The sequence below is a fragment of the Haliotis asinina genome, chromosome 7 (genome assembly GCF_037392515.1).
Source record: "Haliotis asinina isolate JCU_RB_2024 chromosome 7, JCU_Hal_asi_v2, whole genome shotgun sequence".
Lineage (NCBI taxonomy): Eukaryota > Metazoa > Mollusca > Gastropoda > Lepetellida > Haliotidae > Haliotis > Haliotis asinina.
Window position 1 is genome coordinate 27,764,122 of NC_090286.1, and position 25,022 is coordinate 27,789,143.

At 40.2% G+C, this 25,022-nt stretch overlaps 2 protein-coding genes across 2 annotated transcripts; both read left to right on the plus strand.

The window, feature by feature from the left end:
- The first annotated feature begins 1,957 nt into the window (after nucleotides 1–1,957).
- Nucleotides 1,958–3,288, plus strand: LOC137291931 (uncharacterized). The gene is made up of 2 exons (XM_067823485.1): nucleotides 1,958–1,987; nucleotides 2,392–3,288. Exons 1-2 carry the CDS (start codon nucleotides 1,958–1,960, stop codon nucleotides 3,286–3,288), a joined length of 927 nt encoding a protein of 308 aa, XP_067679586.1.
- A 9,548-nt stretch (nucleotides 3,289–12,836) lies between these two features.
- Nucleotides 12,837–24,099, plus strand: LOC137290295 (E3 ubiquitin-protein ligase MARCHF4-like). The gene is made up of 4 exons (XM_067821100.1): nucleotides 12,837–12,998; nucleotides 16,799–17,402; nucleotides 17,672–17,761; nucleotides 20,847–24,099. The coding sequence occupies exons 2-4, from the start codon at nucleotides 16,824–16,826 to the stop codon at nucleotides 21,213–21,215; spliced, it is 1,038 nt and encodes a 345-aa protein (XP_067677201.1). The 5' UTR covers nucleotides 12,837–12,998; nucleotides 16,799–16,823; the 3' UTR covers nucleotides 21,216–24,099.
- Nucleotides 24,100–25,022: the final 923 nt, after the last annotated feature.

The following is a 25,022-nucleotide window of genomic DNA, read 5'->3' on the forward strand; positions in this document are numbered from 1 at the left end:
GCATGTACAAGTACGACATCAGTCTCCCAAAAAATTAATAACGTCGATGAATTAATAGAAAGAATCACGTCTAGAATGACGTTATGGCCCAACTGGGATTATTTTGAAATTGTACATCTATATTTTTAAAAAGGATAACGTGATTCACAGAACTAACTTTCTGTATAATTCGAAGTCGGTCAGGTGCATCTACAGCTCGCTTGCACGCAAGCAAGCATACATGCAAGCAAACACGCAAGCGTACAAGCAAACATAATACAAGACATACGTTTACGTTTATAAGCTGGTAGTAAAGAGCACCTAAAATATGCATTTCTAAATACATTTTGTAGTAGATTCTACACACGTGGAAACCTTATCGTCTTACGAACGTAACAAATATGAATTAAGTAATTATGTACACGATTAACGTAAGGGATATACCATATTGCGGACGTACTACTAGCTAATTACAATGCATATGAAAAAAATATATATATCCATACAGATGAAACATTCCCAAAGGAATGGAATAAAGTGACACATTTTCCTTTAATTCCTCTTCATCGTCTGTTTCCAACTTGCCTTATATCCTCTGCAATTTTTAATGGTATATTTAGAAAATATGAAGGCCCACCCTTTCATTCGTCAAAGTGGTACTTTCGAGTTTAAATTTTGCATCAATCAGTCATGCTGTTTGACACGTTGTTTGTATGAAGACCTAGGAAAGAAGTGATCTTCACCAGCCTTTGCTTGTCGTAAAAGCCGACTAACGGGATCGGGTGGCCAGGCTCGCTGACTTGCTTGATACATGCCATCGGTTCCCACTTGTGCATATTGATGCTCATGCTGATGATCGCCGGATTGTATGGTCCAGACATTACTTACAGACCGCCACCAAATAGCTGAAATACACCTGAGTGCGGCATAAAACTAAACCCACTCACTCATTCGTAAGAGGCCAACCAATAGATCGGGTCAAGTGTGGTCACTTGAATGGATGTGGTATAATGAACGCTTGACAATGTGGAACGTTGACCACACTCATAAGACTTTCTGATCCAGACTCCTTCTACATTGGCAATATACTAAGTAGGAACGGTTCCATGGTTTACATGGGGTTGATGCTCAACCCCTACCCATGTTCTTTTGGGGGAGGAAGGATGATGTTACGCTCAACTCCTACCCATGTTCTATTGGGTGAGGAAGGGCGATGTTACGCTCAACCCCTACCCATGTTCTATTGGGTGAGGAAGGATGATGTTACGCTCAGCCCCTACCCATGTTCTATTGGGTGAGGAAGGGTGATGTTACGCTCAACCCCTACCCATGTTCTATTGGGTGAGGAAGGATGATGTTACGCTCAACCCCTACCCATGTTCTATTGGGCGAGGAAGGATGATGTTACGCTCAACTCCTACCCATGTTCTATTGGGTGAGGAAGGATGATGTTACGCTTAACCCCTACCCATGTTCTATTGGGTGAGGAAGGGCGATGTTACGCTCAACCCCTACCCATGTTCTATTGGGTGAGGAAGGATGATGTTACGCTCAACCCCTACCCATGTTCTATTGGGTGAGGAAGGATGATGTTACGCTCAACCCCTACCCATGTTCTATTAGGCGAGGAAGGATGATGTTACGATCAACCCCTACCCATGTTCTATTGGGCGAGGAAGGATGATGTTACGCTCAACCCCTACCCATGTTCTATTGGGTGAGGAAGGATGACGTTACGCTCAACCCCTACCCATGTTCTATTGGGTGAGGAAGGATGACGTTACGCTCAACCCCTACCCATGTTCTCTTGGGTGAGGAAGGGTGATGTTACGCTGAACCCCTAACCAAGCTCTATTGGGTGAGGATGGATGAGGTTACGCTACTTCCTACAATGACATATTGTCTTTCTGGTCGCGCATCTGTAACTCCATGAAATGACATCTGTATTGACAATTTAATGTATATTCCTTTCGTCGAAATGCCACCTAGGACTGAGTACCTGAAAATTGTGATTTACTTTAGTGGTCCGACAAAGTGTTCATTATGATCACGCAAAGAGTTATCAAGCAGTGTAATGCATTGTGGATTACCTCCATTCTATTACAAGCACCTTTACACTTGTTGTTCGCGTGAATTTGCATTGAAGGAAACATGGATGCCATTTCAAACATACCGTGATTATTATAGTAATGACAATAATTCATAAAATCTGACGACGGTGGACGATTAGGCACACACAGTTTGTTTCTTATAACTAAACCATTAAAAGGTAAGAATCAAACTTGTAAACTTCAACGACAGGTATTAATGAAAGGTGACTGGTAGTAACGGCTACGCCCGTGTATGTATTAACATTCGGCAAGAAATAGAGTTGTACCCGCCCCTGCATACGACATCCCTTTCATCACACAGCACCACCATCCCTCCAAACTACCCCATGTACAACATGGACACCACACATTGCGAACACACCACGCCTTCCACCTGACCAAACCATCACTGCACATCTACACCACACCACCGAACTACCACACCAACCCATCACTGCACATCTACACCACACCACCGACCAACCACACCAACCCATCACTGCACATCTACACCACACCACCGAACTACCACACCAAACCATCACTGCACATCTACACCACACCACCGACCAACCACACCAAACCATCACTGCACATCTACACCACACCACCGAACTACCACGCCAAACCATCACTGCACATCTACATCACACCACCGAACTACCACACCAACCCATCACTGCACATCTACACCACACCACCGACCAACCACACCAACCCATCACTGCACATCTACACCACACCACCGAACTACCACACCAAACCATCACTGCACATCTACACCACACCACCGACCAACCACACCAAACCATCACTGCACATCTACACCACACCACCGAACAACCACACCAAACCATCACTGCACATATACACCACACCACCGAACTACCACACCAAACCATCACTGCACATCTACACCACACCACCGACCAACCACACCAAACCATCACTGCACATCTACATCACACCACCGACCAACCACACCAAACCATCACTGCACATCTACACCACACCACCGAACTACCACACCAAACCATCACTGCACATCTACACCACACCACCGAACTACCACACCAAACCATCACTGCACATCTACACCACACCACCGAACAACCACACCAACCCATCACTGCACATCTACACCACACCACCGAACTACCACACCAACCCATCACTGCACATCTACACCACACCACCGAACTACCACACCAAACCATAACTGCACATCTACACCACACCACCGACCAACCACACCAACCCATCACTGCACATCTACACCACACCACCGAACTACCACACCAAACCATCACTGCACATCTACACCACACCACCGACCAACCACACCAAACCATCACTGCACATCTACACCACACCACCGAACTACCACACCAAACCATCACTGCACATCTACATCACACCACCGACCAACCACACCAAACCATCACTGCACATATACACCACACCACCGAACTACCACACCAAACCATCACTGCACATCTACACCACACCACCAAACAACCACAATAACCCATCACTGCACATCTACACCACACCACCGAACAACCACACCAAACCATCACTGCACATCTACACCACACCACCGACCAACCACACCAAACCATCACTGCACATCTACACCACACCACCGAACTACCACACCAAACCCATCACTGCACATCTACACCACACCACCGAACAACCACACCAAACCATCACTGCACATATACACCACACCACCGAACTACCACACCAAACCATCACTGCACATCTACATCACACCACCGACCAACCACACCAAACCATCACTGCACATATACACCACACCACCGAACTACCACACCAAACCATCACTGCACACCTACACCACACCACCAAACAACCACACCAACCTATCACTGCACATCTACACCACACCACCGACCAACCACACCAAACCATCACTGCACATCTACACCACACCACCGACCAACCACACCAAACCATCACTGCACATCTACACCACACCACCAAACAACCACACCAACCTATCACTGCACATCTACACCACACCACCGAACAACCACACCAAACCATCACTGCACATCTACACCACACCACCGACCAACCACACCAAACCATCACTGCACATCTACACCACAATACCGAACTACCACACCAACCCATCACTGCACATCTACACCACACCACCGAACAACCACACCAAACCATCACTGCACATCTACACCACACCACCGAACAACTTCACGGCTCCATCACAGTCACACAATACATCGCTGCACAACTACACCACACCACCGAACAACCACACCACACCACCACACAGTCAAACATTACATCACTGCACATCTACACCACACCACCGAACAACCACACCAAACCATCACTGAACACAATACATCGCTGCACAACTACACCACACCACCGAACACCCACACCACACCACACCACACCACACCACACCACACCACACCACACCACACCACACCACACCACACCACACCACACCACACCACACCACACCACACCACACCACACCACCACACAGTCACACGTTACATCACTGGACATCTACACCACACCACACCACACCACACCATCACACATTCACACAATACATCACAGCACATCTACACCACACCACCGAACACCACCGAACTCCATCACACAGTACATTACTACATATCCACATGGCGCCACCAACGTGGCGTGATACAGGTGCCAGATGACAGGTGCTTCCGCTTGTACTTTAAGTCAATAGTTGGACATGCCAACCTGTCCATACGTCTATGAGGTCATAAACACATGAATCTTCATACACCTGTCAAATGTGATAAGTTAATGCCAGTAAGATCGTGATACACGCACGTCCCGCCAGTGTAAAGGGAACAATTTAACACCAGACTGTTCCTGTCGACAGGTCTATATGGCGTGAGACACCAGACTGTTCCTGTCGACAGGTCTATATGGCGTGAGACTCCAGACTGTTCCTGTCGACAGGTCTATATGGCGTGAGACACCAGACTGTTCCTGTCGACAGGTCTATATGGCGTGAGACACCAGACTGTTCCTGTCGACAGGTCTATATGGCGTGAGACACCAGACTGTTCCTGTCGACAGGTCTATATGGCGTGAGACTCCAGACTGTTCCTGTCGACAGGTCTATATGGCGTGAGACTCCAGACTGTTCCTGTCGACAGGTCTATATGGCGTGAGACACCAGACTGTTCCTGTCGACAGGTCTATATGGCGTGAGACACCAGACTGTTCCTGTCGACAGGTCTATATGGCGTGAGACTCCAGACTGTTCCTGTCGACAGGTCTATATGGCGTGAGACTCCAGACGTGAGGCGTAAGATTTGTATGTAAAATGTACGGCAGCTGTCAACTTGTGACGTACCGGTGACGTTGAGTTGAGTTGAGCTTGGTTGAGTTTTACGCCACACAAGCCATAATTCAGCCATATAGTGACCAAAAGAGTTTTTTAAAATAATTTTTTAAACATATGGATTCATTAAATTATTATTCACAAACAGCACACAGCACCAAATTCAAAACAAGCAATCCGTCGGGGGAAATTACTAAACTAGCATCTATTATCTGAAAACAACTTAATTTACAGAAAAAACGGTTCCTGAATTATAATCATGAAATGTAATGAAAAGGAGAACAGTTACCGATTTTCGTTCTCAGAAATTGTGGTAATCTGGACTTGCGACATATTCTAGACTTGTGTGTGCGTTTGGGTGAATATTTGTTTCAGGGTCTGTATGGCAGATTAGTTAATTACCATCCTCAGTGATCCAGTGGAATATAGTTCCATTTAGTTATGATAAAAATTATCACTCACTGTGTTCCGTTAGCGTTTCTCTCACTCAACGGCGTACTTTGATTGGTCGGCTGTTTACAGCGTTGCGAGTTTCAAAGCAAGCACAGACGAATATACTGTGTCAAATGCGTCTAGGTTTATGTTAAGGTAAGGGAGTTACGGTCACATAAGGTCGCTTTCTACAACGGTATTCAGGCCCCAATATCTTGAAACAAACTTAAGTCAGAGTTTTGAGTTTTTGCTCAAATTTGAGAAAACGCAGGAACATGCATTTTCCAGAATGAACGGAAATCGGAATCAAAGTGAGTGAGTGAGTTTAGTTTTACGCTCAGCAATATTCCAGCTATATGGCGGCGGTCTGTACATAATGGAGTCTGGACCAGGCAATCCAGTGATCAACAACATGAGCATCGATCTGCCCAATTGGGAACCAATGACATGTGTCAACCAAGTCAGCAAGCGTGACAACCTGATCCCATTAATCGCCTCTTACGACAAGCATAGTCGCCTTTTATGGCAAGCATGGGTTGTTGAAGGCCTATTCTAACCCAGGACCTTCACGGGTCGTATCAAACTCAAACTGAGTAGACAATCTGAGTTTGGTGGACAGATTTCTTCAGTTGTTTGGACTTTTTATCTAAAAAAGTGCAGCTGAGTTAAAACAGCTGTTTCAAACTGACAAATTGTCAAACTCATTTTCAGATTTCAGTGAAAACTTAAGTTTGTTTCGAGAAATCGGGGCCTGGTATTCACCATTATACTGTTTCAACAAACGGCAAATCGAAGATGTTGAACAATTAAATGGGCCGGGTGTTTGATAGACATTTTGAACCTGGAAGGTAACATAACAACGTCATAACAACGTTTGATATGGATTTACAACATTTTAATTTTTTACAACACGACGTTTCCCTTCAGCAGGCGAATGACAGAACATTTTATATGACTTTTCTGTGCTACCTTTTTCCCTTCAGCAGGCGAATGATAGAGCATTTTATATGACATTTCTGGGCTACCTTTTTCCCTTCAGCAGGCGAATGACAGAACATTTTATATGACTTTTCTGGGCTACCTTTTTCCCTTCAGCAGGCGAATGACAGAACATTTTATATGACTTTTCTGGGCTACCTTTTTCCCTTCAGCAGGTCAATGACAGAATATTCTACACGGCATTTCTAGGCTACTTCTTGTCCCCTCAGCAGGCCAATGACAGAATATTCTACACGACATTTCTAGGCTACTTCTTGCCCCTTTATTGGGTGAAAAACATACAGAAGTTATAAATCCATAACATACGTGTTTGAGTTAAATAGGGACCATTTTCCATGCCATGTTGTCTAAACCAAACCTACACAAGCAAGTACAATAAATGCTCAAATACTTAGACCCGTCATTTTCAGCATGTCATTAGCGTTATATATTTAAGACAGCAGGGTGACAATGGGATTTTAAGGCGCTTGAATCAGTCCAGTCAGGACTTTACAAATGTAAAGTCTAGAAACTATTACTGCGTATGAATTCGGAAGTGAGGCTTACCGTACCTTTCAACAGTATCGCCATAACATGGCATTAAAGTTTGGTTGCTTAGCTGTTTAAACGACACACTCAGCAATATCCTTGCTATCATGGACGTAACAAACCATTTTTGTTGTGTAAACCCGATAGGTTGCCCCGAAAACCCCGTAGAATAACAACAGAATGGAGCAACGCACAGGTTTTCGTTGAAGGGCGATTGTAAACACCTTCATTTCAGTTATGATTCTCGAATTTCATGACTGTAACAAAACATTCGCATGACAGAAAGACACCTTTAAGATTTGTGTATGAAGAACATATCATGTTTACTGAAGATGGTGACTGAATGGACGTGCTTTGTAATCAAAGAATATTGTAGTGAATATGGTTCACAGAGGGATTACCATTTTCAAATCGTTCTGGTAAAGTGTTTGTGGGTATCTTTGGCAAGAATTAGCGAAAGAAGTATTTTAGCAAATATTATGTGTAGGCCCGGGCTTGTTTCTACAATTGTAGGTACACCCTTGGCGGCGGTCGGTGAATATTGGCACCCGGACCGGACAGTTCAGAGATGAACAGTATGAACATGGATCTGCGCAACTGGGATGCGATGACATGAGTCAATCAAGTCAGCAAACGTCACCACCTGACCCCGTTTGGAATTCAGTGGAGAGAAGATGGATATTGAGTAACCTACTCGAGGCAATTAAAATTAATAATACTGAAAGTGAGTGAGTGAGTTAATACTGAAAGTTGGTCACTTACAAGAACACGAAAAGCAAGTCTTATTTAACATCTATGCAATGCCGTGGAAGATGGGTTCTTAATACACACGGAGTAAATTCTCTTCGGATGCGATCATCGTAGCTCACACGCCGATTTCTTAAAGGTGTTCTATTTTTATGATAACCATAGGTCAGTGGCCTTTCAGCCCCTTAACCTACTGAACATGCGCAATGTTTGAACTGATCCCTAGTTCCGAGATACTAGTACGAAGCACGTCACGTGAGTTCTTATATGCAAGAACATGACCTCTCATCTCTATCGCGAAGCCTGTCCGAGTTAGGAGAATATATGTGACCTACATATCCATTGCACATCAAATTACATAAGGAGTATATAGGTCACGGGTATGTGAAAATTCAGGCTAGTCTACTTATTTGCGATGGATCGATGACAGGTCAGAGAAAGTCTTATCAGAAGATTTGCATACAATGACAGCTCCTTAGGTTGAATCTAGGTTTCGGAGTATTTGTAGTGAAATAAGTATGGAAAGTTTGTTCATGTCTTCAAGGCGGAAATTTCCAGCGTTGGATCAGCAAATGTGAAGTAATCTAATTTCAGCTTTTGAATTCATTGAGTATTCAAATAGTAGTGGTATATGGTTGCTTGATACACACTGTACTCACGTTGCTTCATAACTACCTTAGTCTATCGGAAAAGGCTGATGATAAAAGCTGATATAGATTTTGAAACGCATATATAAATAAGCCATGTGGGATTTTCAAAAGATATGCTGGAAGATGCGCAGACAGGTCACATATGTGTCACCCCTAAATGGCGCACGTCGCAACAAGCGTAAAATACCAGTCATTTTTCATCCAGCAACGTGAACCTAGCTGGATTCATGCCAGGGTCCCTTCATCCACGACCGACTTTTAGCGCAAGAAGTGATGATCATAGAGATATCATAGCAATATGTCCAGGTCATGCAAAGATTTCCAGTAGCAACAGGTGTATGTTATTCAGGGATCTCCGGTAGTAATAGGTGTATGTCATACAGAGACCTTCGTTAGTTATAGGTGTATGTCATACAGGGACCTTTGGTAGTGATGGGTGTATGTCATGCAAGGATCTCCGTTAGTAATAGGTGTATGTCATGCAGGGGCCCTCGGTAGTAATAGGTGTATGTTATTCAGGGATCTCCGGTAGTAATAGGTGTATGTCATACAGGGACCTTCGGTAGTTATAGGTGTATGTCATGCAGGGACCTTTGGTAGTGATGGGTGTATGTCATGCAAGGATCTCCGTTAGTAATAGGTGTATGTCATGCAGGGGCCCTCGGTAGTAATAGGTGTATGTTATTCAGGGATCTCCGGTAGTAATAGGTGTATGTTATACAGTGATCTCCAGTAGTACTGGGTGTATGTCATACAGGGAACGCAAGTAGTAGTACATGTATTTCATACAGGGATGTCCGGTAGTAATAGGTCCACGTCATACAGGGATCTGCGGCAACAATTGGTGTATGTCATACAGGGATCTCCGGTAGCAATAACTGTGTATCATACAGGGATCTCCGGTAGTAATAGGTCCACGTCATACAGGGATCTCCGGCAACAACTGGTGTATGTCATACAGGGATCTCCGATAGCAACAGATATAGATCGTAGAGATAACATTGTGTTTAGGTGATAAGGGAAAGTTTAGATGATCGAGCAGTTCGTGATTAATCGAATATGGATGTTCAGTTGCAATAATAGATGACAAGATTTCCTGAAGCGGCAAGGGGAAAACAAAAAGGGACCTCAAGATTATATGTATATGTTACAGTCAGGTTGTGAAATCAGTTATTACGTGATATGACTAAACATTTCAGTCATTTTGCGAAATGACTTAAATTATCGGCCAATAACAATCAACATATTCAATCATCTCGTCAAATTTCATTTCATATGTGGTGGACAGGGGTTTGTGAGATGCGCCTGCTCTGGACTCAGCAAAAGCCGAACAGGTGTAAATGCTTCAAAGCCAAGCTGAGGTGCAATAGTCGCTGCCACAACAGCTGTAACTGTTAGTGACAATAAGTGATGTTGAAATAAAATCCACATTTGTACATTAAGTTGTTAAGTGAAATTTCATGAAATGACTGAAGAATATTGATTGTTGTTACGCAAAATGACGCGAAATGGCAGACCGTCTTAGTCATTTCACCAAATGACTGATTTCACAATCTGACTGTTAATATATATGGTAGCAACATCACCTGATAATGTGATTACTGACAACTATAGGTGTGCTGCATAAAGAAGCCAACTGGAGATGTAGAACAACACCCCTTCAGTAAGACGGCAAACTGAATCAAACGAAGAATGTCGAGGGTCAGGACAGCTGTTAAAGATATAAATAATACTTAATATGCATATATACATTTATATTGATCCTCAGAGTGTAAATATATAAACAAATATGTGAATATGAACCGTAAAATCAATTATACATTTAGACCGTGTAGCACGGGTGACATATGTGTAGTCCATTTTCACTTTGAATTGTGTTTTCTTTTTCAAGGAGACATTATTGATTGTATATTGCCGAATCAGCAATATTGAAGCTGACTCGGTCGTTCAACGACAATACTTTAAGACCCTGCTAATGTTCACGCTCTTCATGGGTCCAGCGATTAAATTAGTTAGAAATAACACTGCTGTATGACAAGAAGATCTTGAGAGTGTGTACGATTCAAAACAAAGGTTTGTGTGTGTCAAACCATGTGCCAGAACACCCTGTTGCCGACAGGTCAGTCACCGAGAACGCCTTATTAACTTCCAATAGAAATATGTATACATACATTGTATAGTTTTGCTAGATGTGGTCAGGGATAGGTCAAAGGGAAACCGCTAAACGTTAGGTAAGCGTTAAGGGATAGTATTTACTGGATGATGGCATACAGTTTATAGTTTGAATGTTCTTTTCTTGTATAAGTATGGACAGGGTATGTGTTTGTCAACTCCAGTGGTGTGGGGCACACACACGCTCGCACACACACACACACACACACACACACACACGCGCGCGCGCGCGCACAGAGAGAGAGAGACAGAGAGCGAGAGGGATAAATTACGTCACATGAGGATAAAAACGATGGTACGAAAAGCTGATATTAAACAATTATTTAGTAATAAATCGGGATAGTATATGTCTCACGACGACTCTTCTTCATTTACACTGTCCACTGTTTTCGTTCTTTGTGCCACATGAAAGCATTAGTGCTAGACATTGAAGGCCAAGTGATCCATTGCATAAAACGTCACAAGCGACGTAACGTCATTCTGATAGCAGGCCTACTTAGCTGACCAATCTTACAATCGTGAGCTAATGGTAAAGCGCTTGGCCGCTTTATTAACGTGACCAGGTGTTTCAGCATATATTGCATAAAGACCATACATGGATAATATGAAATATTAGTCAGCCACCGACAACGCATTGCGGATTATGTATATCGAGTAAATACGTACTACAGGTTCCGAGCCTTCAAATGTATGATTTAAGACTTGGTGACGTTAATGGATTAGAATAGATAATTTCAAATAAAGTGACAATAAAAGTGAAAAAAAACAAGCAGAACACCCTTTATAATTATTAAAAGTATAAAAATGGTTTTATCTTCGATCTATCATTTGGTACAAAATAACCCTAAAATATTCTTATATTGAGAAGGTATTAAATTTCTAAAGGCTTAGCGAAGAAATAGTGTGCTGTAAGTTTTGGCAGCCTTCACGTAAATTAAACAAAACCTTCGTTTTACATACTGGAATTATGGGCGTTGGGGAGCCGAGTGGTTAAAGCTCGTACAGGGCGTGCTGGAATATTGCTAGAAGCGACTTAAATTAGAGTCACTCACTATACCGGAATAGTGAGCTGTACTCTTACAATCACACTGTGTACTGTCCCATGTCCTACAAAGTCGAAGACGATATACAGGTTAGTAAAAAAGATGTGTTAACATATGTAAGTCCGCATACCTGTGATTTATCGCACAGCTGCCCATCATAAAAACATAAAACAGACCTCAGCGTCTTGTAAACAAGTGGATACCACCCCTAAGGTCACTCATATCGGCAAATAAATCAGCTTGTTATACATATACGTGGTATATATTTAGATATTTACACCGCTGCTACAACAGATATCCAGTTATATAAGACTGCTCAAACGACATGGTTTTAAAACGATGAAAACAACTAATCAAAGTGTGAAACACCTAGATTTGCCTTCACTCACTCGCATCCCTGAGAAGTATTAGGCTTCACGTGTTGCTGGAAAACCCCAACACCAAACGTTGATCTCGCTAGACTTGACGAGGCTCCTTCTGTTCATCAATAAACATCACCAAAGAACGTTAATATCTGTGGATGATAATTTCAACATTTATATCATAACACCTAAATTGGTATTTTGAAATAATAATTGCAACGTGATTGTTGTTTGTTAGTCTGTGGCTGTTAATATTGCAAAATGTTATGAAATAAACTTACTGTTCATTCACATATTAATGACGTATTAGGGCGTTGGTATTTTCTGCCTTTGTCTATCATACCTTTCAGGAGAAAACTTGTTATAGATGTGTTTCATTAGAGACAGGTGACGATAAAGATGTAACTTGCTTGGTTTTCAACAAAATTGAATTTTTTCAAAATAGACATATGCAAGTGTAGGGGCCTGTCGCACTGCGAAATGTGTAAACACTGTGGTCATGTGACCAATGCATGGAAACTGGTTGGAACGAGTTGCTGTAGCCGGAATATTCTGGATGAGACAGAGGTAACAGTAGTGAGCAAGACGTTGTGACAAGAGACTGAACCACGGTAAGATAAACATTTGGAATCACTTATCTCGCTGAAACCTTTCTTGCATGTTTCACAAGTCCGGCGACTGGCCGCACGGCGAGAAAAGTGGGTCATTCTACCAACAGCTGATTACTGCAAACACTCGCTGAACGCTAACCGACATTTTACTGCTATTTTCTCGCCAGCATTGCTTTAACTTGTTTTTTCTTGCACAAAATATCTCTTTTAACGCACATCACTAATTGTGGCTAGTTGTTTCCTTTCTAGCAACAAAGGTTGCCAAATTTGCCCGTTTTGGACGTAAATTGTTGGTGCAGTATGGCATTTTTTTCGAATTCAACCGACGCTTACTATTGGTGACAGACGCTACTCTGTGACTTTGTTTCAGTAAATATTTATTTGTGAACAAACTAGGAAAATGCTGGTGTAAGTGATACTCTCAACGTTGTAAATAGTCACAAACTATGATCAAACGAGAAGACTCGTTGTTATTCGCTTCAAATTTCACTTTGTGTGTGCGTCTTTGTAGGTGTATCAGTGCAGAAGTTAGAGCCAAACATCAACATCAGATGACCTTTTCCGTGAATTCCAATTAAAACAAAACTTCTGTCGTATTTGTGAATCAATTCAGAGTACTATGTGATGAAAGGGTGGGCCACATAAGGAACATTTTCTGATGTAACTCTCAAGGATTCTTTCCTGCCGATCCCCACGCACGATCTCCTAGCACTGCAGAGACAAAGCTATACACAATTTTCATATTTATATGAAATTTAGTTAAAGTAGTGTTTTAGGTCTTTGTGTTGTTAACAAATGAAATACAGATGTTTTACTCTGACGCTATCTTTGTAATTGGAAACGGACAACGCTGCGCCTGCATTAGTTATGGGCCCGGCCGGCGTTTCGTCAGCTGATTCCAGCTGGTTTGAACTAGTACTCTCACAAAGGGAACGACCAAACCTTTGAGTCACATTGTACTAGCTAAGTCGTGCCGGAACCATAGCGACCACAAAGGTGATAGATAGACAGAGTAGACTTGCAATAGTGAAGGATAATTTTGTTTATGACAAAAGTATAACCATATTGAATTATATTACTTTAGTGACAAATGTTACACTCTGTTTGAAATATGTTTCTGTTTTGTTTCAAGTGAGGGGAAGAAATTAAAGTTATTCCCAGTTCATTTGTTGATGTTAGTATTATTACACACAAAAACCATTCACATAGATCATTGCATTGTGAATATTGTTTTTCTAATTAAAGCTTTCCAGAAATTAAGCAGATTTTGTTTCAAATCATAGATAATGAACATAGATCTATTGTTGCTGCAATGTTTCAGTGTACATAATGAAATGTAGTACATGTTTGACTTACTGAGAATTTATGAAATGTTGTTGCTTTCAACAGTAATCCATTTATTTGTCAATTTTAAGCACCAAGCATGTTAGTTTTGCTCTTGTAATCTATTTGTTAAAAGTGAGACAAGAAACAAGAAATATTTAAACACAAGCACAGTCTTTTAAATTCTGGGGTGATGGTGTAACCTTGTGGTCAAAGTGTTGGCTTGTCACACCAAACATCCAGGTTTAATTGACGACATGAGTGCAATGTGTGAAGAACAACGTTCATTTATGGTGTCCCTTAAAGTAATGTTACCAGAATACTGCTGAAAGCTGTGTAAAACCATACTCACTAACTCAGTTCGAAAAATTTTATCACTTAATGAGATAATGGTTTGGATTTGAAACGTGTTAGAAATTCATAATCTCTACTTGTCTTTTGAAAAGGAGAAATACCAGTGTTATTAAAAAAGCAAAATAAGGGGAAAACACTACAAGTAAAGAATACTGCTGGAAGCTGTGTAAAACCATACTCACTAACTCAGTTCGAAAAATTCTATCACTTAGTGAGATAATGGTTTGGATTTGAAACGTGTTAGAAATTCATAATCTCTACTTGTCTTTTGAAAAGGAGAAATACCAGTGTTATTAAAAAAGCAAAATAAGGGGAAAACACAACAAGTAAAGAAACAAAGAAATTATATATTTGTTGTCTCCTGACAGAGAAGTATTTTAAGCATGCATGAGTTTGTTGGCACAATCACTGGTTCACACATACTAACCCTGCATGAGCTGTATCACTGCGAGAGCTCTAGTCAGACTTAAATATAGCAACCCTGGTTTGTGGCCTGGATTCTACCTTCACCTTGGCAGTTACCTGGATCAGCTGATTGCTATAGGCTGCCTATCTTGGCAGCATTTGTGTAACCTGTCAGCCAGCTCTCACCAACTTGTGGTCTGATGATAGGGATAACCTCCATTACTGCACAGGGGAAGTAACGGTTTATATTCACCCCACAGCTGATTAGAAGGTGACTTTTGTTCTATGATGGTTTTATTTTGTGTTTTCGACTATAATTACCAATATGCTGTTTTATGTTACCTCAAAATGTGAAATAGTAGTGTCATTGTGTCACTGTGCAACTTGTGCAATTTGTCCTTGCATTTTTGGGAAACTTGTCTCTCCTGTTAAGACTTAATTGAGATGTGCATAGCACTGTTTGTTGATATTACTTGTGACATTGTGATCATAAGGACTCCAGTTATTTGTATGTGATGTTGTGTTTGGTTGAACTATGCAGGCTGGTTGACCCACTGTAGTGCTGTTCATAGCACAGTTACTGAGGTGAGCTAGAGAGGTTACACCCTGGCCATGATTTCTTGAAACAAACTAAAGTCTGAGTTTTGATTTAAGTTCATGTTTTTGCTCAAATTTGAGAAAATGCAGGAACATGCATTTTCCAGAATGAAAGGAAATTGGTATCCAGATCAAACATAGTAGACAACCTGAATTTGATGGACAGATTTCTTTAGTTGTTTGGACTTTTTTAGTCTAAAAAATGCAGTTGAGATAAAAAAAATTCAGCTGTTTCAAATTGTCAAACTCAGTTTGAGATTTTAGTTAAAACTTATGTTTGTTTCGAGCTATCGGGCCCTGGTCAATGGCCATGCATAGCACTGACTACTTTACACAGAGCAGCGAACCTTGTTACTACTGTTAGGAATGGCCGTTCTGCTATGTTAAACTCTACTTTAGAAAGATTTCTATCCTATCAGTGTGATATTTCCCCATCTAGAATAGGAGAGGACAGTTACAATCTTACATTCATAAAGAATAGTGGATTATTTTCCTTTTGTCAGAACATGCTGAAAGCAGATACATTTCTCTTATTCAACAGAATTTGATTTGGAAACATTTGGGAAATTCAGTGAAAATTGAGTTTTTGTTTACTTGTTATAAGTGGTTGAAAACACTAGCGACTATCTTTGATGTGGGGAAGGAGTGTTGGAGTCAATATCATCTGTGGCACTGCTATTTGTTGCATACCAGGAGCAGGCAAGATGCATATGATAGTGATCACGTTCAGCTGGTTGATAGGCTTGATAATGTTTCTAGGTGTGTCAAGTCTGTACCTGTGCTTGGAGTTTGACCAAGGTGGTACACTTCCAGAATGTGCATCACTTGTAGCTTTTAGCCCACATTTTCCACAACATAACTAGAACACATTTGAAAGAATGAGCAGCAAGTGACTTTAGTTTTACACTGCTTTTAGAAATATTCAAGAAATATCATGACTGGGAAATGGACTTCACACAGTGTACCCATGTGGGGAATTGAACCCAGGTCTTCAGTTTGACCAGCGAATAGTGTAACCACTGGGCTACCTCACTAACCCACTTTTAACACAAGTGTGAGACCGTACTCACAGACTTCTGATTCTGATTTCCATGTCTAAATCATCTCCTTTTGTTTTACAGTTCAGACATCAGTAGTCTTGGCACAATGGCTGACCTAGAAGGCAAGTACATGTGCAGTGAAGACATCACACAGGCAGAGGAATCTCTGTTGTCCAAGTCTAATCAAGACCAATTCTCAGTTGAAAATGAAACCGTAAACCTGCCTCCAGTGGAAGTTGAGCAGGGGAATGAACCTGACCACCGAGGAGGGGAGGAGACTGAGGGTGAGACAGAGCCGCTCTACGACACAGACACAGACTGCACCCATAGCTGTGCCTCCAGCTCACAAGGCTCCCCTCTCCCCTCCAAGAAGTTCTTGGCAGAGCAAATGGGTATGGGTGGCCCAGAGAGCTGTGTCACTAATCCTGTGATGGAGCCATTGCCCCTGAAGAAGTATCTTTCCACGGAACTTGGGTGTGGAGATGCTGACTGTCCCAGTTGCCTGTCCAGCAGCAATGTGACTCCACTACCGTACAGAAAGTTCAAGCCTCCAGAATCTGATGCAGGAACTGATCTGTTACCTGTGTGTCGCATCTGCCAACTTCCAGGAGATGATGATGAAATACTCTTCTCACCATGTCGGTGTGCAGGCTCTCTCAGATATGTGCATTACCATTGTTTGTTGGTGAGTAGAATGTCATACTGCCCCTTTGTTAACAGTAGCATACCACTAATTCTAATGTCATAGTACTAAACCCCATGGAATTATGGAGTCTTTCAGTTCAGATACAGAAGTACATCAGGCTAGAAGAATTCCTTATTTAAAACTGGAATAATGATTTATGTATTTTAACATCTTCTGTTAATCAAAAACCTGTGTTAATGTTTGATCCGCTTTCCGGCTAGGTTTGGGTCAGCCAGGTCTTTACATATTTTTCTCTCTTCCCTTTGCAGAAATGGATAGAAGTGTGCTCAAGGAAGACAAAGAAACCCCCAAAGTGTGAACTCTGCTTCTTTCCTTACATCCGACACAAGAGATTTAAGGTTAGTATCTATATTTGTCCTTTTTCATTGTCTGTGCATGTTTGTATTTACCTGATTACTTCACTGTACACATAACCCTACATCAAAGGATCCAATACAAAAACAAGCACCTGTCCACCTATTATGAAAGTACTTTGCCCTAGCTGTGTAGAAATACAAGCAAATTTGATTCCAGAGATACCATTTTGTCTGCTACAATAGCATCTGTGTTAGTATGTGTCTGTCAGTGATTGCCGTAAATGTTGAGGGACAGCTTGTCAGTTTTATTCATTGATTATATCATCTCATATTTGATTATTAAATGTCATCGGCACTAACTAGGTCATCTTGAAGAGGGGGCAATCTGAAGCAAGGTCTAGAATATTAATGTGAAAATTCCTATGAAGAGGAGACTACACCAACTTGTCCCAAATAATATGCATTGTCTATTCAGAACAGAAAGAAGTGTCCTAATACAATATTCCTGATGAAAATATTCATTATCCCACTAGGTAGAAGGGTGGTGCTAGACATTGAATGATTGTGTGTGGAACAGGTAGTCATTGAATGAGGGAGGAGCATTGGTGCTGGTAGTTGAATTAGGGTGGGTGGTGCAGTTACTTGGGGACTGAGAGAAACAGCTAGTCATTCAATGAGGGTAGGTGGAAGCGCTAGTCATTGAATAAGGGATGGTTGGGAAAGCTAGTCATTACCTGAGGGTGGCGGAAACGACTAGTCATTGAGCGAGGGGGATGGAGAGGGACAGCAAGTGATTGACTGAGGGTTGGTGGAACAGTACCTCTTCTAAGTGGATAATTCTGTCTGAGAAACAAACTGATTATCAAATCAGCTGAGAGGTAGATTCCTTTGACCTTTAGTTTATAATAAGTTTGAAATGTATATCTCACCAGATGGGATAGGAATTTCTAATCTTTGCAAGTCAGTCTTTGTTTAACTATCACTGTAGTTGGCAAGGGCAGGCAGTTAGCTATTTCAGGCCTGACCTTTGCCCTTTATTGCCAGCAGACTGACCTCTGTCTCAACTCTGACAATGTTTGATTACATAGAGACCTAAAAGTCCATGCTATAGGGAAACCTTTAGTTAATCAGCAACTTTATCCTGTTATATAGTCTGTGTTTTAATGGACATGTCAATAAAATGGATTGGAAATTCAGTTTACATTATTCAGTCATGCTTGTTAATTACTGTGTGTATGAAGGGGGGAGTACTTATTCTTAGATCTTTGTGTGTGGGAGAGATTAAGTGAGCGAGATGAGTTTTACACCACTTTTTAGCAATATTTTAGCATTATTCCTGTGAGGTACTTCAGAAATAGGCATCACATATCAGATCTAGGTGGGGAATTGAACTTACATGAATATGAGACATACACACTTGATCTACTTTTGAATTTGTACTACACTGATGAAACAAGAAGTTCTGTAGTGGACCTACTGAAATGCATTTGTTCTACATGTTACTGAACTTCATGTCAAGGGAGTGTTTTTGTAGAGATCCTGGTTCGAGGGTTGTGTTGCCTGCATTAGTATGTTGTCTTTGATTTTGTCTTAACATTAGTCATTGAATTCCTACCTTAACAACACTGCTGTCATTATCAGTTCATATTGCCATTGAAACATGTAAGAGTTTTTTCCAAACAGGAGAGAAATCAGTTTAGTTATGACTTTGTTGAAAAAAAGATGTATTAAGATCAAGTCAAAACATGAACATTGGTGTTCTCATGGCAATACGTAGTGATTGTGCTGGCTAGTGTTCTTCAGTCAATGTCTCTTCTTATTGTCACTGTATGGTTGTATGGTATAGAACCTTATAATGACTTATTATAAAACATTGCTTCAAAAGAAAATTAAAGCATTGTGTCGAAGATTGTCGTCAAACATGCCTGTCAAACCGGTTTTGATACTGAAGACAGCATGAAAAGGCATTGATGTGAAAAGACTGATAATTGTACTGGGACATTCTGAAGAGAGAAAACTCATCACTTGTCCTTGAGATTTATTAAAACTATTTCTGGAATAAGAAACAACTGTACGATTCAATTTGCTTATTACTGCATCTTAATTAATTTCTGTGTATGAGTTGGTGGTGATTTTGGCTGTGTAAGCAAAATGAGCTACATCGCTCACATAATTTATTCATAAGCTGTTACATACAGCTGTTTAATATGAAGAGAACTTGATTGACATAGTCTTTGTTCCATCTTGTATTCTATAGTCAGTTGGAAAACAGTTTCATAACTCATTGTCACAAATGTATGTGATAAATATTCATGGTGTTAGCCAAGAAATTGCTGCTGTCATGTTAAAGATTTAAAAATAAATTGAAGGATACGGCATATACATGCAGCTGGCAGCTAACTGCATCCAAATAAGCATGTTCATAGTATGATTTGTACATGCATTTGATGAGATATTTAGAATAGTCATGCAGAATCAAATAGTGTTTCCTAGATCTTTTTCCAGAGTTGGAAATATAAATATTTATGAAAATTTATACCATATGTGGTTATCGGAATATAGGAACAAAAGTTGAAATTTTGGTACATCATGAGAAATTATGTTTTCTAGTTTATGTTACAAACTTGAATATTAGGAAATCTGATTAATTAGGAATTGTTTAATGGATTATATTTTGTTGCTATCCGATTTCAGGTGTTAATTTTGGGTAGTAATTTGCTAATTCATGCTTCCTTTGCAGCCTTTTTTTCAACTTGTGCATGTGAGCGATTGGCCGAATCAGGCAGCGTGCTTGCCATTGTTGGCTGTCAACACATTTGTGGATTCGTCACATGGTCCACTCATGTGCATGTGCCCGGCTCAATTCTTATAATATTTTATATTTTTTCAGCTGGGTGTTGGAGGATGAAAATCGGGTCCACTGCTGATTAAGACAATATCGAATGAGAAAGATTGAATGAAAGCAGTGCTTAAGCGAAAGAGGACACACAACAGTGATCCAGATCATGGTATATGGTATATTGCAGGTAGTTTTCTACTTTTCTTTCATGCCTTGTTATTTAGTTATGTCCCCATTACCATGTCAACATGTTCCTGAGCTTACTGGTCATGATTTTGTTTCTTCCAGTTCCACCACTGGCGTCTACCAAAGGTGAGCAAGAGGGACAAATGTCTACACACAGCGTTCCTGTTCAACCTGATAGTCATGATTGGATGTGCAGTGGCCACTGTTCTTTGTTTTCTCTCCGACAAGGGACAGATCACAAACTTGCCCAAGAACAAAGTGGAACTGACATCGGAGGAAGTGATAACCCTAGCATGCGGTGTGTTCTTCTTTGTGTCGTTCTTCATCGCCATGACCGTTGAGATCAAAGCGAAGCATACGGTGTACAAACTCTTCATCAAGTTCCTCACTCAGAACACAGAATGGCAGATCGAACCCTATGAGCGCACAAAGGATCCGATGTACAATATCCACCCATCGCACAATGTGTGATGATGATGTCAAAGATGGTGATGACTGATGAACTCTCTGCTTTTGTGGAAGTGGAACAATAACATTTGTCAGAGTGCATGACTTTGCTTCAAAATGGCTTGGCTGAACTCGCACTCAGCCCTTTTCTGTGTGTTCATAGCACACAAGTTCACTCTCAGTAAGCTTATGATTCATTTACACTGAACACAAATCTAAGGAGACATTTTTTAGGCTGCACTGTCACTTAGACCAACAAAGGATGAAGATGTTATGTTAAGCCTGTGTACGTGCATCCTACAGCTGAAATGTGTCCTTCCAGAGGCAGGTGTTTACCGATGTGCATTGTAATGTCTGCTGTTGGATCCTTAAGTCCTTTGCAGGTTCTCGTTAGTGATATTATGGTATGTTTTGTTCAAAGTTGTCATTTCCCAGAGATGTTTAGTTGTATCGTTTTTCTGACAACTTTGAACAAATTACCCTCAGATTATTAAACACTCTGACTTTGGAAGCATTTCATAATGCTGTTTGGAAAGGTTTGTGAGAAATATTGAAATCCAATCACTTTTATTCTCACAGGCAAAAAAAAAAAATTTGGTTTCTTACAATTAAAGCTGAATTAGTCTCTCTTTTTTTGTAAGTTAATGATTATTATGAAACTTGAGTGTGTTTATCTGTTGATAATTTTTGTATTAGAAAGCTGAGCCAGTAAATTAATCTTCTTTTGCTGCCTAGAACTCCTGTAAGAACATCTCATATATTTTAACTTTTAATAAATAAATTTGTCATTGTTTTTTCTGTGATAAGCCATTATACATCAATAGCTATCAACTATACATTTTTTTAACGAAAATATAAATTATTTAAGCTACTCTTGCCATTAGTATTATGCTTAAATTATTTTCATAAGGTTTCCTGGGTTGTCCTTCAAGACATTTTTTTGGGTGAGATTTCAGATTTTTAAAATATTCCTAGTACTTTCATCAGTGACCTGTCTGACACCTTTTCAAAATATCAGTATTATGTTTGATGTGCAAGTATTTAACAAGAACAGTTCCCATGACGACATGTGGTCTGTATCATGACTTCATTACAGTATGTACAGACAGGAAACACATGTCTCAGATGAGTATTATTTTCCAGGGTGCAGTACCACAAAGTCATCTCAGTACAAAGTTGATCGTGACACTGATTCTTTAACACAGAATTGTGAGACATTGCAGTACGATTGCTTAGTGGGATGGCCCTGTAAGAAAACATATGAATATAACACTCATTTCAAGACCGTTAATATAGCTAGAAGATTCGTTTTTTATCTAAAGCACTGCAAAATATTTGATATTACAAGTAATTAATCTGATCTAGTTGCCATGTATGAAGCATCTGCTGGCAGCAGTGCTAAAAATTCTGAAGGAATATGTCGTCACGTCCTTTGCATGATAATAATTGTGACACAGAAGCATTTTCGCAAAGTTGCTGGATACAATGTCAACTGTGATACTCAACGGTAAGGGTAAATTAGTACCTTGCAACATGATCAGCAAAGACTTTGCGACATATTGTTGGTAAGGCATAGTAGATATAGTGATAGATTATGATTGGTAGTTAGAAGAGCACTGATGATGTGAGCAATAGAAGAACAAATTGTTAAATCAAGTACTGTAGAGAGGATGAGTAAATGTTCACCAGCCAAGATTCTACTTGTTCATCACATCCCCCTACCATTATGATAGACCTATTAAGAAAAAGGGTGTTTCCTAACACCTGATTTTCAAAGATGTCTCAAGTGGCAGCCATTTTGTTTGTCTCTTTCATAATTTCTGCAAGATAATCCAGCAGAAATCTAGGTTACAGATTAGTGTCAGAAATTAAAGAAATACTTCAGTATTGTTGGCACACAAAAGTACAGTCAGTCACATCAATGGTAACAGAAGAATCTCTTTTCAGCCAGAGTATGTTGTTAGGGAAGCATCCTCCATGGAACATACAATCATTAGATCTATGCAACCCTAGCATGGCGGTGGTTAGAGCTTTCAGCTTGATCTCACTACACTGCAATGCTGTCAGATCACATGTGCACTTTGGTTACTTTCATAATCTCAATATTATACCTGAATATCATTGTACAAATTACTGTCTTCTTGGAGTTATTTGCCCATTTGCCCATTTCCAGTGTGAACCTTGAACTGTTATGGGTTCAAACTGGTATTCCCATGGTCTTGAAATTGACCTGATCATCAAACAACCCAGCATCTCATCAGCAACCCCAGTCTGCAGTCAAGACTAAAGTTCATATGTTCATCAAAAAGTCTGTCATGAATATCATGCTCATCCTATCACTCATGAATATTTATTTCACCTCTGTACATGGGCTTATATCACTGAGAACAGACAGCTGCTGTTAAGTGATAATGGTGAATGCCATATACCCATATCTAAATTTAGAAAGAGGTTTTATCATATACAGCCTGAGATGTGATGTTATACATTTTGTATACCATAGCGAATACCAGGTGCTATCAGCCATTTGAATACTATACTGCACCTTTTCAGTGTAGTTTTGAATTTATATGTTAGTTCATAATGTAATATTTTCATATGTTTCTTTGAAAAGACCAAGTGTTAATTATTGGTATTGATCATTGTACAAATCCATTTTATGAGACTGACTGGATGTTAGACTACTTACTCTGGCAATGGTAACCATGTTGGTTAGTAAGACTGGGTCTGAAATGCATGTCGGTAGTGCATTGATCACTAAGTGATTTAAATCATCATTTCGAGTAATCAAAGTACTGAGTTTGTGTGTAAATTTAGTGCTGTGAGAGATATATATTGCCATTGTACAAAACATTATTTAAATCTTTATATATATTCTTTCTATTTTTAATAAAATGTGATCATATGATTCATGCTGTTGTCAAATTATTAAATGTTGTGAGTGAAAGTGAAATATTTATGGTAATTATCAATGTTATTTGTCTCGGTGCTGTTGTACATATGACCAAGGTATAGATGTTCAAAGCTCCCTTAGCACAATGATAGTCAGTGTTAAAGTATGTGAGTTACAATCGCTTTGTTGAAGGGGGTCCAAAATGCTAAGACTGTGGTCAGTCTCTGTTAATGTATCAACACAATCACCTTAAACAGCTTCATACAAGGGAACCTCAGTTGGTAGCACAGAGCAATAATGTTAGCCTGTCTTACACCAGTCATTGAGCTGATGGTATAGCTCAGAGGTAAGAGTGAATGGCACATCAGGTAAATAAGGTTCTGTTCCCAACAGAATAATCTCAAAGACACTCTTAGAAGTTTTTGTTTTTGATAGCAAGAGATATTACTGGTAATATAACACAACATTGTTTCTCTGATTTTATTTTTTATCAGATGATAATCTAAATGAATAGATTATGCATGTTAAAATTTATTATTGTGGCAGACAGATTTTCAGCTGGATGGCACCTGGATGACAAGCTAAATGAATAGATTATGTATGTTAAAATTTATCATTGTGGCAGACAGATTCAGGAATCAAGAGTTAATTTTAGGATTGAACAGGAGATTCAAATAATACACTATTTGGTAGGAAATCTAACATTTGAAATACAATAAGGTGTTTGTCATAAATTACCTGTTATATTTTCAGCCAGTAGTTATGAAACCTTTTTCTCATTTCTTGGGTTTACTAGTATTTTGGATTCAAAGGTGTACAAGATGTTTGGGAGTTAGATGGTGCTTCAGAATCAGGGGTGTGATTGGTGAGTTTGGATACAGTGTAACCCTTGGCAGTGAGGTCCTCTTGCAGGGGGCCTCATCCACTGCTGGGGTTTA